This window comes from Crocodylus siamensis, chromosome 9 (genome assembly GCF_052110815.1).
Source record: "Crocodylus siamensis isolate JL-2025a chromosome 9, ASM5211081v1, whole genome shotgun sequence".
Taxonomy (NCBI): Eukaryota; Metazoa; Chordata; order Crocodylia; family Crocodylidae; genus Crocodylus; species Crocodylus siamensis.
In genome coordinates, this window is record NC_143403.1 from 72,016,304 (window position 1) to 72,030,555 (window position 14,252).

A 14,252-nucleotide genomic window follows, 5' to 3' on the forward strand; every position below is an offset into this window, starting at 1 on the left:
CACCCCTGATCTCTTGACTTCAATGATACCTAGTGGTAATGAGTTCTACTGGTTAGTAATGATATATTTTGGTAAGAAAAGTATTACCTTGCTCTGGTATTATCAGATATGGTAAACATAAGCACCTTATCATCCTGCCTTCCTTAAACTAGTCATCAATGTTGTGCATGTCTTTCATATGCCCGCTTATCTCTTTTCTAAACAGTCTCAGAGTTTTCTTTTTGCTTTTAACATGTTTAGAAGTACAAAATGTTTTGCTAATTGCCTGTTCCTATACCTCAGCTGTTCTTATCATCACTGACTTTTGCTTTACTTCATCACTGACTGCCTGACCTAAGCAACCTGCTCCCCTATTTCCTACTTTAACCATTGCCTGACATCCCCTTTCCTTTATTTAGAACGTGGGAGTCACCATATGGTTCATGGCCCTCTTACCTCTTGTAGGGGAATGTAGATGAGAATGAAAGAAGATAGTTCCTAGCAGATGAAGCCTGCAGTCTGTGCAAGCAGACAAACGCGGGAGGGGCTAGAAGGACGAGGTGGCAGTACAATGGGCAGAACTTCATACAAGAACAGAGTCTTAGCTCACCGACACCAGATGGTAGATCTCTTGGTGGGGTTGAAAAGAGGTTAAGGCAGCAGTTTTACAGTACGGATTTTGACAGGGAACTCGTCCCATATATTACCTGAGGAGCAGCAGGCAAGCAGGTAGCTGAGATTGCTCTCATTGGTGGAATTAACATGGAGATTGATGGCTTAATATGCTAATGGGCGGGGGGCAGAGCTTCCCTAGGGTATGGCCAATCAGGGCGACCGCCCTGGGCCCCATCCATTTGGGGGTGCCCTGTGGAGCTGGGCTGAGCGGCTGTGGCCCCTCCTGCGGGGCCCACCTGGAGCTGGTGGCTCAGCCCCAAGCCGCAGAACAAGTATGGAGACCCCCCCCTTTGCAGGGGGGCCACACAGGCTGATTTTCCTGGGCCCCATACCCCCCTAGGGTCGGCTTGGGGTGGGGGCGGGGAGCAACCTGTGCAACAGGTACCATAAGTGACACAGTCCTCTGTGTGTGTTACTTGGCAGATCAAGGAGGAGACAGGCAGCACAGGGACAGATAGGCCAGGAGGCAGAAAGCAGAGCAGCAGGTCAGGCGGGGAGCACAGGGCAGGAAGCAGAAAGCAAGGTAACAGATTGGGCAGGGGAAGGAGATCAGAGTGGTGCTCAGAAAGGGTGTGGAGCTACTTTGTGGTGCTCCTGCCAAAAAGGTTGCCCCCCTCCTTGTGCTAACAGATGTGGGGAACAGAGAGGAGCTAAATGGTAGAGACTTCAAAGGCAAGGACAAAGAGTTTAGCTTTAATACGGTGCAGGAGGAGGAGCAAGTGGAGGGTCAGGAAGCCTAAGCTGCTGTGGTCAGCGTGAAGAATTAACGAATTGATCCTAGCAACAGCTTTTTGAATTAGCTTAATGTGGGAGGGTGGCTGGCATACAGGCCAGAGAGGAGTAGACCCAAGGAGCAAGATAAGGAGGGCCTGAACAGGAACTGTGGCAGTTTGGGCAGACTGAATGGTCACATGAACTAACAACAAACACGTGTAGCCCACTTTCTAAACGTAAGATGCTAGTTACCCTTTCCCATCTTTGGGAAATTCAGTCCTAGCCCCTGCTGTGAGTGCTCCCGTAGAAACTTGAGCATGTTGTGGGTGACGCTTGGGCTCAGCATCATTGTTATTACAGGGTAATGCTGCTCTTTCATTTCAGCAAGAACGCCTGAAAGGGGACTTGTCACTGTTCCTCTTGCCTTGAGTGCGCAGTGTGCACATAATGTCAGGAGCTTGAGGCATGCTGTACGTAGTGTTAGTCTGTTCCCAGCACCCAGAAAACACTCTAGTGAAAGCAATTGTGATTTTGCAGACACAGATGGTATTACTAGACACAAATGTCTGTCTTGGCCACTACATACCATGCTCCGTGCTGGGAATGGAGTTAGAGAACGCTCCATCTGCCGTGCTGGTTCAGTTACTGGAGACTGCCCTGGCTCCACTTGGACTTGCACCATTAACTTTTTTTTTTTTGATGCTGTGCAGTGAGACTGCATCTCGTCCAGAAGTAAATGAGTAATGTCTGAGAGATGAGCAAGCAGCATTAACTGGGCAGTCCGGGTAGAGCTGGATTGCAGTGAAATAGAAAAGGGCTTGTGAGCAACATCCCTAATTTCAAACAAAGAAAACACAAGTAATTGGGGGATGTGTGGAACTTTTTATTCATTGGTTTATTGGTTGAGATCCAGGCTGTGTTAACAGGCTGAAAGGTGTTACCACCTGTGGTCTGTTCACCCTGGGAAGTGAGTTCATATGGGCTCAGTCCAGCTTCTGGTAGCCAGGTGTCCACATCCCATAAACCATGTCAGCAGAGAGGCCAAGGCTGCATGGATGTGGAAACGGACCTACTGCCTCATTGTCGAAGTGGCTCCTGTGGGTTCTGGTAGAGGCACGTTAGGAGGATGGTACAGGAAGCTTGTGCTGCCTCAGCCTCCTCTGTGGTTACCCAGGGGAATTCAGGGCAGCGTTTATTTCCTTTCTCCACCACTGCATACATACGTGGCCTAAAGACAAATGATCGTGCTTAGAAGACTACCTTGCAAATAAGAAACCTAAATTATTAACCCAGAAGGACTCTCCCATGTAGTTAGTGTGATGACAAAGGTTGAGCCCCCAGAATACACAGTTCAAGATGTGAATCCCTCTCAAAAAAAAAAAAAAAAGAAGAAAAGCAGACGCTCAGAGCTTCTATGAGCATAAAGTAAAAAAGGATAAAAGCATTATGGCCAAGATACTGGACCCTGCTCTTTTCTGTTGTTCAGACGATGCATTGAAAAAAGCAGGTGCCGGTAGTGCTCTATTTGGGGTCCACGTGGCATGGAGGAGTCCTCGGTGGCAGTCAGCTGCCATAGTCGGTTTGTGTGCAAGCACCTCTTGTGGTTCAGCTTAGAGGATGGGAAAAGAGCATAGTTAGAATGAACTGAGGTGGAGCTGAATCCCAGCTCTCATGGTGGGCCACAGCCTTGCAGCTGCCCTGGCACATACTGTGCTCATCCACTAATGGGGGAAACCATGGTACATCATGGGGAAAAGCTGCCTGACTTGCGAACCCAGCCTAGAGACATGAATGGGAGCAGAAGGCACAGGAACAGCCACTCCCACAAGGCATCATGGTAGGTATCGCAGAATCAAAATCTTTTGGTTTCAGTTTTTCACCAAAAGCTAAATGAGTTCCATTAGGGGAAAACCTTTTCTGATCGGCTCTGATGTGCCACTGTTGAATCTCCCCTGAAAGATGGAAATAAATAACTTCTATTACCAGCACTTGGAAATTCCCCTGTTTCTTATTTGTTTTCATACCCTGAGCTGCATCTTTTATGTCACAAGTCTTGTGTCCAGACTTGCAAATCCTTATTCATATGAGTAGTTCTTAATCAATCAGGGAGTCCTGCTGAGGCTAACGGGACTATCCAGCTTAATAAGAACTACTTAAATGAGTAAATATTTGCAGGACTGCAAGGCTGTTTGCAAAGAAGTGGCAGTAAAGTAGAAGCTTCCCTGAGTGCCCAAGAGCCATTTCTAGTATGGAAATGGTGACAAGTATTTTTTTAAATTGTCTAATATATTTTGTATTGGGAGGGATTTTCAAAGCACCGTTGAGAGTTAAGGGACCCTGTCTCCACAGCTTCTCTTTTTTGCCTTTGAAGATCTCTGTATTACTTAAGTACCCAACCATTGCTGGCATAGGTCTTACAGTAAATCACCACTGGTTTTTGTTACGCTATGTCCCATACAAACTATCCACCTGTGTCCTAAAATAAGCTGCTTGTTTGATTACATACCATGTATTATGGCCAGAAAAGACTATTTCTCTCCTTCTCTAGGCCATGATTTAACAATCCTTTTCTTTATATTCATTCCTTTGCTGAATAGAGATGGATGTAAGTGCATACTGAAATGCTTTTTTGGGCCAGGGTCTGTTTAGAAACTGAGGGTATGTGGATCTGGAGGCAGAACGTGTCCGTTATACGACTGATCCTGGAACTGAGCGGTTATTCTGCATTTCAAATGCCCTTTCTTTATAGTTTGTGAAATGCTTTTGATACGAAAGGCACTACATAAATATAACTATTCTATATAAAAGAATACTAGGCCAATAGGCTGAAGTGCTCATCCACACCTGTTGGATAACAAAGCAGGTACTATTTAGTATTCTCAAAATAATGTATCAGCCTCAAGCGCTGAACTGTATAGTGATGAAAGAACTTGCAACAGTACAGAGCTGGGTGAAATAAATCTCAGCGTTTCAAGCAGCTTGTAGCAAAAAATAAAGCCCGATAGTTATGTCACAAGGACAGAGAAATGAGCTGGACTTTGACAAATGCTATAAAAGGGCTCTCATGATCAGCATATGCAGGGAGTAGACAGAACTGGTTTGCTGCAGACTGTTCCCTGGTGGTTGTTGTCTTATGCTCAAGAATTTAAGCTTTCAATTAAAAAAAAATCTGTAGTGCTTAAAGTTCAAAGATAACCTTTCAAGTGTAAACCATGTGCAAGCTGATATAAGCAGCGAGGTCTGTTGAAGGCAGCCTGAAATGCTAGTTCAGAGCAAACTCAGTCAGTTTCTCTGCCTGGGCTGCTGGTGCCAAAATCTAACAGCCGGAGGTTAAAGAACTTGCTCGCTAGTCAGGCCCATAAGAAGAGGAGTGATTGTCCTGTGCAAGTCTGCACAATTGATCGAGAGTGACATTTCTTGCTGGCAGCGTGTGGGTGAAGTTTGGCTTGGGGCAGAGCTTGGGAAAGTCCCACCAGTTATTTCTTTCCAATTTGAGCTCTGACCATGTGAATCCAGATAGTCAGACTCTGCAGTCACTTGACACATTTTTTGGAGCAACCTGAAGCATGTCCCAGAAAAGAAGACTTTCGCTTGTTACCCGTGTGGTGGTGTTCTCTGTCTGAGTTAGATCATACGGCCCTGTCTCCTATTTACTTGCAAAAGTACCTTGCCTTGTGTTTAATGGTTAGGTACTTTTGGTCTCCATGAAAGGTGCTCTGCTTCTCACTGGGTTTAGAAGGACTCTGGGTTATAGTCTTTTGGGAAAGTTTGTTACTGTAACTGCCACATTCCTGACTAGCAAAATAATGTTAACAAGAGGATTTGTGTCTTTTGAAAGCAGTTTTCTGGAGAGGCACTGACCTGGCAGTGTAAAGCCTCCTCCCCTGGTGTCTCTCAGCGTGGCCAGCAGAGCGGGACGCTTCCTGCCATGTTGGAGGGGCAGGTTTCTTCCAGCCAGCGGACAGGTGATGAGCCACGTTCGGTTACCACCACGCAGCTTCCTTCCGTTCACCTAGCAAACCAGCGCTGCTGTCCTGCCGCACCAGGACTCGAAGCGATGTGGGAGCTGGAGCAGTTCCCCGCAGGCCTCAGGCTGCCATGTGGGGCGGGGGGTGGGGCAGAGCGCAGGAAAGCAGAAGGGGCCGGCAGCGCTGGCCCCATGTCTCCTGGGTGACAGTGGTTTCTTTTGTCTTGCAGTGTAATTTGTGGCTTTCAGTTACACAGCCCCTGGGTGGGAGTGTCACTCAGTGGGGCAGGCGGTTAGCTTGCTTGAGGAGTCTCCCGAAGGCAGCTTATTATTTCCTGCTGGTTTCTTCCCTCCCGTGTTTCCAGATGCACCAAGTAAAAGCAACAGCAAATGGGGGGGCGGTGAATCGGATCCTGAACACACAGACCTGCACAAACGCCGGCAGCTGGGGTCACTTCCCTTGGAAGTGTCGGCAGATTTTTTATTAATGGGTTCTGTGTTTAGGAGGTACCTTGCTCAAGAAAGAGATTCCTGTTAACCAACCAACCATCCGGCCCTCTCATCTCCCCCCTTGCAAATGCCTCACTGAGCACCAGCTACCTCTTGCTTAAACAAGTAAAAATGAGAGAGAGAGAGCGGAACATAACAAACGGAGCTGCATCCTGCTTCTTCCTGTTGGCTTGGCACTTGTAGTTGGCTCATGGTTTTGTGGTATTCGGTTTCAGGCTTAAGGATTTCAACCAGCCGGCATCGCTCCTGGGAGGAAGAAAGAATGAGCTATACTTTTCTCATTGGCCTGAACAAAAACAGAAGCCTCTGCTGGGGTTTGGGAGTGGTTTATGGGCTGAGCTGAGTGGCAGGGGAGTCCTTGTAATGCCAGAGGGAATAAAGGCGAGTGGCGTGCTGTACCTATTGCGAGAGCTGAGGAGCTAAGCTCAGGGTTGTGCTGCTTGCGTGTTTGCCGGTGGGTCTTTTCCTTGAGTTTCTCTGCATGTACATGTGCTGCTGCGTTTCTGCGCTTGCATGTGTGCCTTTGCATCTCAGTGTTTCTGTGCTGGCTGCTGCCTTTGTTTCTAGTGCCTGCATGTGGGTTTGTGTCTCTGCGTGTGTGATACGGGAGTTTGCTTTTGAGTTTGTGTCTCTCTGTTGTCCCTGTGTTTCCAGCACTCTGCCTTTGCTAAATGGGTTATCTCTGTTGTCTCTCCTTGTGAGTCTCTGTTCTGTTTGCTTGTGAATTTTGCATGTTGCCTCCCAATAGGTACTAAATTTCCCCAGACTTTTTACAGAAAGGACAAACAAATAACATGCCTTAACTTGAACAATTTCAGGCTACTCGAGATAGCATAAAACAAACTCTAGTCAGGAAGGGAGGCTTGCAGATTTACAGGCAGCTGCACGTTTTGAAAACCCAACCGGGGGGACGTAGTGACATAAAGTGGAGACTTCAGGGACTGGAAATCGTAGCAGTTGTGAAAGAGCGAAGCTTGGGCATCATTTGTGGGTGTCTGTTTGCGGGGCAAGATTCACTCTTCTTGTCCTGCATGGGAGTGTGTTCCTGTAGCCCGTACTAGCTGCTCTGGCCCAGCGCACGAAAGGCAGAGCGCTGCTACTGGGCTCTGCAGAGATGCTGTTTCGAGGTTTCTTTCAGCACGTTCAATTTATTACGGATTTTGTTATGCAAAAACCTCAAAAAGAAAAAAAAAAAGTTGAGTCCTGATCAAATTAGCAACTGTTAGTGATGAGAAGCCTCTTGCTGGGGTTTGCGCGGTGTGTAAGATTAGCTGTGGCATGGAGCTGCGCTGAGAAGACCATGTGACTGCAGTGTACATTGGAAGAGGAAGCTGTAGAGGTCAATGCAAAGGCATTGTGCCAGAGTCTGGCAACAAGGGAGATTGCTGTATGGCGGAAGATTGCTTTTCAGACTCCTAACCCTTTTATTCACCGTTGGTGTTGGAGGAAAGCAGCCCTGTTTGATTAACAGCAGAAATTAAATGCGCAGTAGCTTGTTGTGATTGGTTCCTGTGAGAGGTAGAAAGAGAACTGATGTTTCCAAATGCTTTGTAAGCTTTTATTAACTCCCCTCAGAGGATCTTTTACTAAAGCTACCCTTTCTGGGAAGGAAAATGACTTTGCGTAGAGGAGTTTCAAGAAAGAACAAAAAGTTGAATGTTTAGCTCTCTCTGCATCCATGGGCTGTCAGTCACAAGACTTGTTTGGGGTCATTGCAGTTTGTTCAAGTTTGAGTTTTAAGGTTATAAAAGAAGAAATAAAACCCCAGCCAGTAGAGAGGGCTGCTTGCGACTGTCCAGAATATCTCGCCTCACTTGGGAGTGGCAAGTGAATTGGTTTTAGACAGTTTTGGTTAACTTTGGGTATTTATATTTGACCTTTTGAAGTCTGAAGGTAGTAGTCTCTAGCAGGATTTGAGTTTTCACTTGCAAATGTCACCAGCCTCAATACTGTCCTCATGCTGAAACATTTCAGCCTGTTTTGCTTCTTGTTTCTGTTTTTTAAATAGCCATTTTCTATTTGCCTTTCTGTGGGCTGGTTGAAAGGAAGAAAACTTCGATTGTAGGCTGCTGCTTTGTTTTTAATTTCCATCTGATTTGTAACCAGCAACATCTTGAGAGAGGAGACGACAGGGAAAGATTAAAAAAAGAAAGATGTATTTGAGAGCGCAGGACTCATATTTTGAAGTGGAGCATATTGCGAGTCTAGACAGCTTCTTGGCTGGCTGTGATTTTTGAAGCATCTGAAATACCCCAGGGGTAGAAAATCTCTCGTCCTGCTTCCAAAGGCTGTAGCAATGCCACGGCGGGCTGGAGGAGAGAGATGTAGTGGTACGAGGAGAGGTTTGAATTGTGCAATGAAGACGCAGGACTTTTTTGAAGCCCACAAATTGACTGTCTTCATGACAGCATTGCGTATCATTCTGTCAACTCCAGCACTGGATGTGGTTGCTAGGCAGCAGGCTCTTATGTATCCAAAGTCTCTCTGATTTGCCAGCCTTCTGCAGACACATGGTAAGGTCCTTTCTAGCCTATCATCTAGAGGGACTTTTGCACGCCGTCTGCATACTGCCGAGATTCTCTACCTGAATGTGATGAGAAAAAGACACAGTTAAATTCAAACCTTTTTTTGATTCTTTATGGTCCTGTTGCCACAACCAAAAAAAAAAAAAAAGCCATGAAACGGCGACCGGAACAAGGAAAAGAGGTTAGTGGGTTAAGTGGTGTGCGTTTCCTGCGTTTGCAAAGGTGCCTGTAGTGAGGAGGGTGGCTGTAATTCGGCCATTAGTTACTGATGGTGGCTGGAGGCTCAAGATTCGTGCAGTAAGATGAGAGCTGTTGTATACCTTTGCAGCAGTGTTGACATGAAATCACTCTGAAAAATGGATCTAGAGGGCACCAAATACAGTGAATTTGATACTTTACAATGCAGCAGCTGATTCTTTTCATTGTTTTGGTGCAGAAATATCTGGAAATGAGAACAAAAACCAGTTAGTTTGCCAAATGAGACTTCTACCCCCCAGCCCATGCAAAAATGGTATTGGTAGCTGTTAGGTGATGCATGACCAGAGGGCTTTATAGGCAAACGAGAGTTTTCAAAACTTTGTTCTTTGAATCAATATGTACACAACTTTTGGTGAAGGTTATGTCAGCCAGGCAGTGGAGGGGAACCTTCACAAGATTACTTTGCAAGCAGAGAGTGGCATGGGGAGTATTTCTAAACAGTTGAACTAACAGTCCCCAACCTGTTTTAACAAATAGTTTCCTATCCAGGCATTCAGGTAGCAAAGATAGAATTAAAGAGAAGCTTTTTCTCCCATTTGAAGTCCAGTTATAGTCCTGTTTCTGCCCCATGACGTGACTGTAAAAATGCAGCAGTTTAATTGGTAGAGACCTCTACACATGCACAGATCACTTCACATGAATTAATGAGCAACATTAGTCTCACGTTTGTGGTTAGTAACCTTTGGCTCTTGTACATTTTTCCTTTATTTGCTTTTCAGGTATTGTTTGATGAGTGTGAAAGGATGCTTCACTGATTTTCACATTGATTTTGGTGGCACTTCAGTGTGGTATCACGTTTTCCAAGGAGGGAAGGTAAGTGGACCAGGCGGTGTGATGCCTTTATTTTTCTGTACTTCTTACGGAGCCTGTTGTTCAGAGGATTATTTTAGTATGATCAGTGTATTTATTTATTTATTTATTGCTTCTAAGGGATGAAGTGGTAAATCTCTTGGAATCAACTCAGCTGAAAAATGTGGAGTTTTGCTCAGCTGGGTATAGAGCCTTTCCATATATGAAAAAGCATGCTGATTATGTCAGGGCAACAACAAAAAAAGGAAACGTTTGTTGTGAAAAACCTTATTGTACTGCATGGTACTGGAAATATCTTGCAGGATGTAACTGGCTGTGTACCCTTGCTGGGTCAGAGTGCCCTTATCACATCTCCTTAGGTTGCCAGAACCTCTTAGCATCCTTTTGCAGTTTTCAGGATGCTTTATGAATGTGCACACAGATGAATTGATACATGAAGGCAAAAAATGATGGAACTAGTAGCAGACACAGCTACAGATACATCTTTCTAGGTATATGTAGCTGTAGGTTTAGGTAAATCTTGCCGTATCTGAGATTCCAGTGTAGAAAGATACTACGCATGAATTAAAATAATTACTGCAAATAGTACATCTTTCTACTTCTGATATTGTTTATCTATCCAAACTGGTAATACAATAATATATACTACACTAATTTGAAAGTAAGCTCCTGGAGGATATTTTATGGAGGCAGTATAAAGTAGGTAGTGAGTGACCTTGCCATTTCCAGCAAATATACTGGTTACTGCTGTAGTCTGCCAGGGACCTATGTGTGCAAAACCTAGGAAATGGATACCTGATGGTGAAAAGGCATTTGCTGCGTGTGTTCATTTCACTGGCGCACACTTACCTGGTGGGGAGTTCCTGGCTCATTCTCTTCATTGGCTGTTTGTAAGAGTTAAACTTTTGCTTTATTTTTAGATCTTCTGGCTGATTCCGCCTACTCTGCAGAATCTAGAACTTTATGAAGAATGGGTTCTCTCGGGAAAGCAAAGTGATATCTTTCTGGGAGACAGGGTGGAACGATGCCAAAGAATTGAGTTGAAACAAGGCTATACATTTTTTATTCCTTCAGGTAAACTCTTGATAGCTCTGACTCTTGTCAGAATCGTCAGACTCCTTGCGTTTGATTAACAGTCCCTGCGTGCAAAATAAAAATGCCGTGTCGGAGCTTCTTTGTTGGCAGTCTCAGAAGAAAGGCTAGGGCATAATTCCACAGTGGGCCCGGAAGGCCGGGCATGAGACGTGCCTGAGGGGAGTGTGCTCTGCAGTCACTTGTGTCCTGATTGGTCTGTGGATAAAAAGGGGACTTTGGTTTTCAGGACTCCAGCGCTTCCTATCCTCAGTTTACTGCAGGGTGTCCCACTGTATTTTCTGTCTGTTTGAAAAAGCAAATATGTCCTTCCTTTGGTCTCATATAACTGTGCTAGGAGAGATCTCCTATGACCACAGTCTAGTCTGTCTCAGTCAAGTTTCACTTGTAGTTTGGAAACTTTCATCCAGACTCTCAGTCTGTGCTTATAGCCAGCAGTGAGAGACAAGGCTTCAGAGGTGCATTTAGATTCATTGGGGCCCAGGGCCCCCCTCCACAACCTGGGTGCCATCCCCCCATGGCCCAGGTACCCCCGACCGACATGCTCCCCCTCAGCTGTGGGCTCCATTCCTGGCCGGTGTAGTGACCTGAGTGGGATGTACTGCCCCCCAGGCTTGGGGCAGAAGCCATGGCTGCCCCTGCCCACAGATCTGTGCTGGAGCCGGAGCCAGAGGTGGAGTTGGAGTCGGAGCCTGGGGCAGGTTGCATGACATTGCCCTACAGTTGGGTAGCACCAGGCGTCCAACACGGACCGAGCTCTGGGGGCGACCCCTTGACCCGCCACAGCTCTGTCTGGCTGCAGCGGCATCTGGAAAATGCTCTGGCTTGCGGCTGGCCTGGGCTGGGACCTGGCTGCACTGGGGCTGCCCTGCCACTGCCAGGTCCCAGCCACACTCTGCTCCCTGCCGCCAGCAGCTCTGGCTGCTTCCAGGGCTCTGGTGCAGTTGTGCCCCACGCCCCACACGCTGCCCGGTACCGGCAGCCACAGCCCGCTGTGTTGCACATGCTCCGCCTGGCCTGGCCGCTGGTTTCGTCCTCACTGAGCTGCCCCCTGCCCCGTGCCCGCCCTCCAGGCACCTGGGGGCTTTTGTTTAGGCTGGGGCCCCTGGGCCCGGGCCCAGCTGGTCTGTGCATTAATCCACCTATGTGGGGCTTGTTCGCTTGAGATATGGTGCAGAGTTCCTCAGCAGCAAAAGGCCCTACCTCAGGAGAACAGCTTTAACATCTGGCCCTAGGTTTTCAGGAGACTTGTTAGTGGAGATTGTGTTGAATGTGCACGTTTCCCAAGAGCTTTGTCTTTGAACACACTGCCTGCTTCTGGGCTGTGTTTCATGTCAGGATTGTCTGGCAAAACAGGGGTGTCAGGTACCTTTTTGCAGACAGGTAGCCTCTTCTGCATTTTATATCACCTGAATTGGATTGACTAAAGCTTGTTCACAAGTCAGTGGTGCTTTTCAGTCCTTTGCATCTATAGTGTGGCTATAAGTTTGTTTCCAGTGATATAACAGCCTGTAGCAGATCTCACAAGGGAAATATTGGCAGCCTCCTGCCTGATAGCAACAGAAGGTGTCGTTCTTCAGTTTCCAGTGTCAAACTTTAGAAACAGGAGAGGAGCAGAGGCTTTGGGAAACAGAGGGCTTCTCTGAACAGCTAGGAAGCAGTGTTTTTGTCGGTGGGGAGGGCCACTTATGTGCTCATTTGGTAAAGATTTGGCAAGGATTGCAGATTGTGAGGTGATGGAGAAAAATGGTGTGGAGCCAGGGAAGTGAATCCATTAAAGGAATTAGGTCTCCTCTTGAAATGGGTTTGCATGCGTTATTACTATTTGAATTGAATGTTTCAGTACGTCTATGCTGTTTGCATTGATCCTGTTGCTGTATTTGCATGTGTATCTTCCCTTGTGGACAATCCTCTACTAAGCCTTCCTGTACATTAGTTTAGTGATACTCGGGAGATGGAACAAAGCAAGCTGTAGCCTCCTGTTGGCAGCTTGAAGAGGGCACAGAAGTACAGTAACATGGTGGTTGAAAAGAAGTGAATCCAAATGTATGGTTCAAATATCCCTTATTTACTTGCCAAATATTAAGAATAGTTTAGAATTGGAACTGATGAAACCCATCAACCTCTATTTGTTCATAAAAGCATAGGACGAAGAAATGCACCTTGCAGTGCCTTCTGAACATTCCCAGTCTTGGGGGGAGAAGTTTCCAAACGTAAGGGATCCTTTATAAAATTGTGCCCATCCACATTTGCCAGTTCCCACCAGTGAGTCAAGGACACACTTGATGAATTGCAGCAAAGGCAACTAAAAAAGCTAATACAATCAGGAAGCAATCTGGCCTCTGCTGACTCACGGAAGGAGAGGATTAACCGATCTGTTGTCAGCATTTAACAGGGAATGATAACCCAAGAAATAGCATGCTCTCTTTGCTCAGGGCTGCAGCCACATCAGTGGGATTCCAGGGGATCAGAATTACCTAAGTATAGATGGAGCTGGTTTTTCATCACCTTTCAAAAAGCACCCTCAAAAATTATGCGGAAAAAAGGGCAAGTAGTTGATTTGACTGCCAGTATCCAGATATGGTTCCTTTTTCAGTCTTCACCACCACTTTCCTTCTCATAGGAGGCAACTTGTCCTCATGGTGGAAGTCAATCATTTCTATTAAGAATGGCCCAGAGTCTCTTGACTGGCTTCTAATACCCATACGGGGCAATATACTAGTATGTGGGTAAGTGGCATTTACCCAGTTCATACTGAAGTCCTGTCAGCTAGATGCAGCCAAGCCAAGGGCTCCTTCTCCAACACTGAGTTCCCAGACTACTGCATATTTGAGTCCTTGCTTCCTTCTCTTATGCATCTGTGCATGAAGGCAACTTGCAAGGCTGACGTGCAGGAAGGGAATGTTTGGAATCCATTTCATGGATGGCCACAGACAAAGGATGCTTATAGCTTACAACTGGCCTAAGGATACACTGGACTAACAGCTGGACAACATTAACCCTCCAAGTTCTGTGACTCTCCCACTTAATCAGACAATGTTGCCCAGCTGGTGAATCCTATTGCTGGCTCTCCTTCAACCATCAGCTCAAGCTTTCCTTCCTTCCCTTCACTCTCTTGTATAACTCCTCTCCACATGTCTTATTCTGGCCCTTGACACTTCTCAACACCTACAATTCCAGTTTTCATGCCCCATTCATCTTCCACTCCTACTTCTGACTCCAGCTTTCTTTCTGAGCCATCCCAGATACATGGAGTGTCCTCTCCATCCTGGTTCTTCAAGCCACTGCCCCGTTCCTCTTCAGAGCTCCTAAAACCTCCCTACTTCCCTATTGCATACAGGGAGTGAGTTCAGGAGTAAATGTTACAGACAGATCAAAACAGAACTCGTCCCATTTTATGTCTCTGTCCTCCCAGCATGTCCTAGTTTTTTCTTTAGCACATGTATGTTGTACGCCGTGACAAGGTGGGATCTCAGCAATGTCCCATATTCTGCATATTAAAGCTTGATTTGTGTTAAGTTCAGCTGGTTTCCCTATCTTTGGATTTCCTTGGGTGGCTTGGTTCTTTTGGGCCCCGCTTTCCCAAAAAGTGTCATTCACTTGTGCGAAGGCTCAGACTGTGGTACTGGAAACGTGCATGTGCAAAGTTTACATGCAGAAATGGAGGCCAGGTTGGATCCTGGACTGAAAACTGGCCTCACGGCATTTTATCTTGTTCATGT

The 14,252-nt window shown here is 46.3% G+C and overlaps 1 protein-coding gene across 13 annotated transcripts in view; it reads left to right on the top strand.

The window, feature by feature from the left end:
• Positions 1-14,252, top strand: part of KDM2B (lysine demethylase 2B) — a 130,523-nt gene that overhangs the window by 36,024 nt on the left and 80,247 nt on the right. For 11 of the 13 annotated variants that reach the window (XM_090061989.1, XM_090061990.1, XM_090061993.1 and 8 more), the window contains 2 exons: positions 9,348-9,441; positions 10,359-10,512. In XM_090061989.1, the coding sequence (XP_089918115.1) occupies positions 9,348-9,441; positions 10,359-10,512 (248 nt within the window). Of the gene's footprint in view, positions 1-6,173; positions 6,300-8,388; positions 8,552-9,347; positions 9,442-10,358; positions 10,513-14,252 lie in introns of those variants that run through there. The other 2 variants (XM_090061995.1, XM_090061996.1) reach the window with 2 other exon arrangements.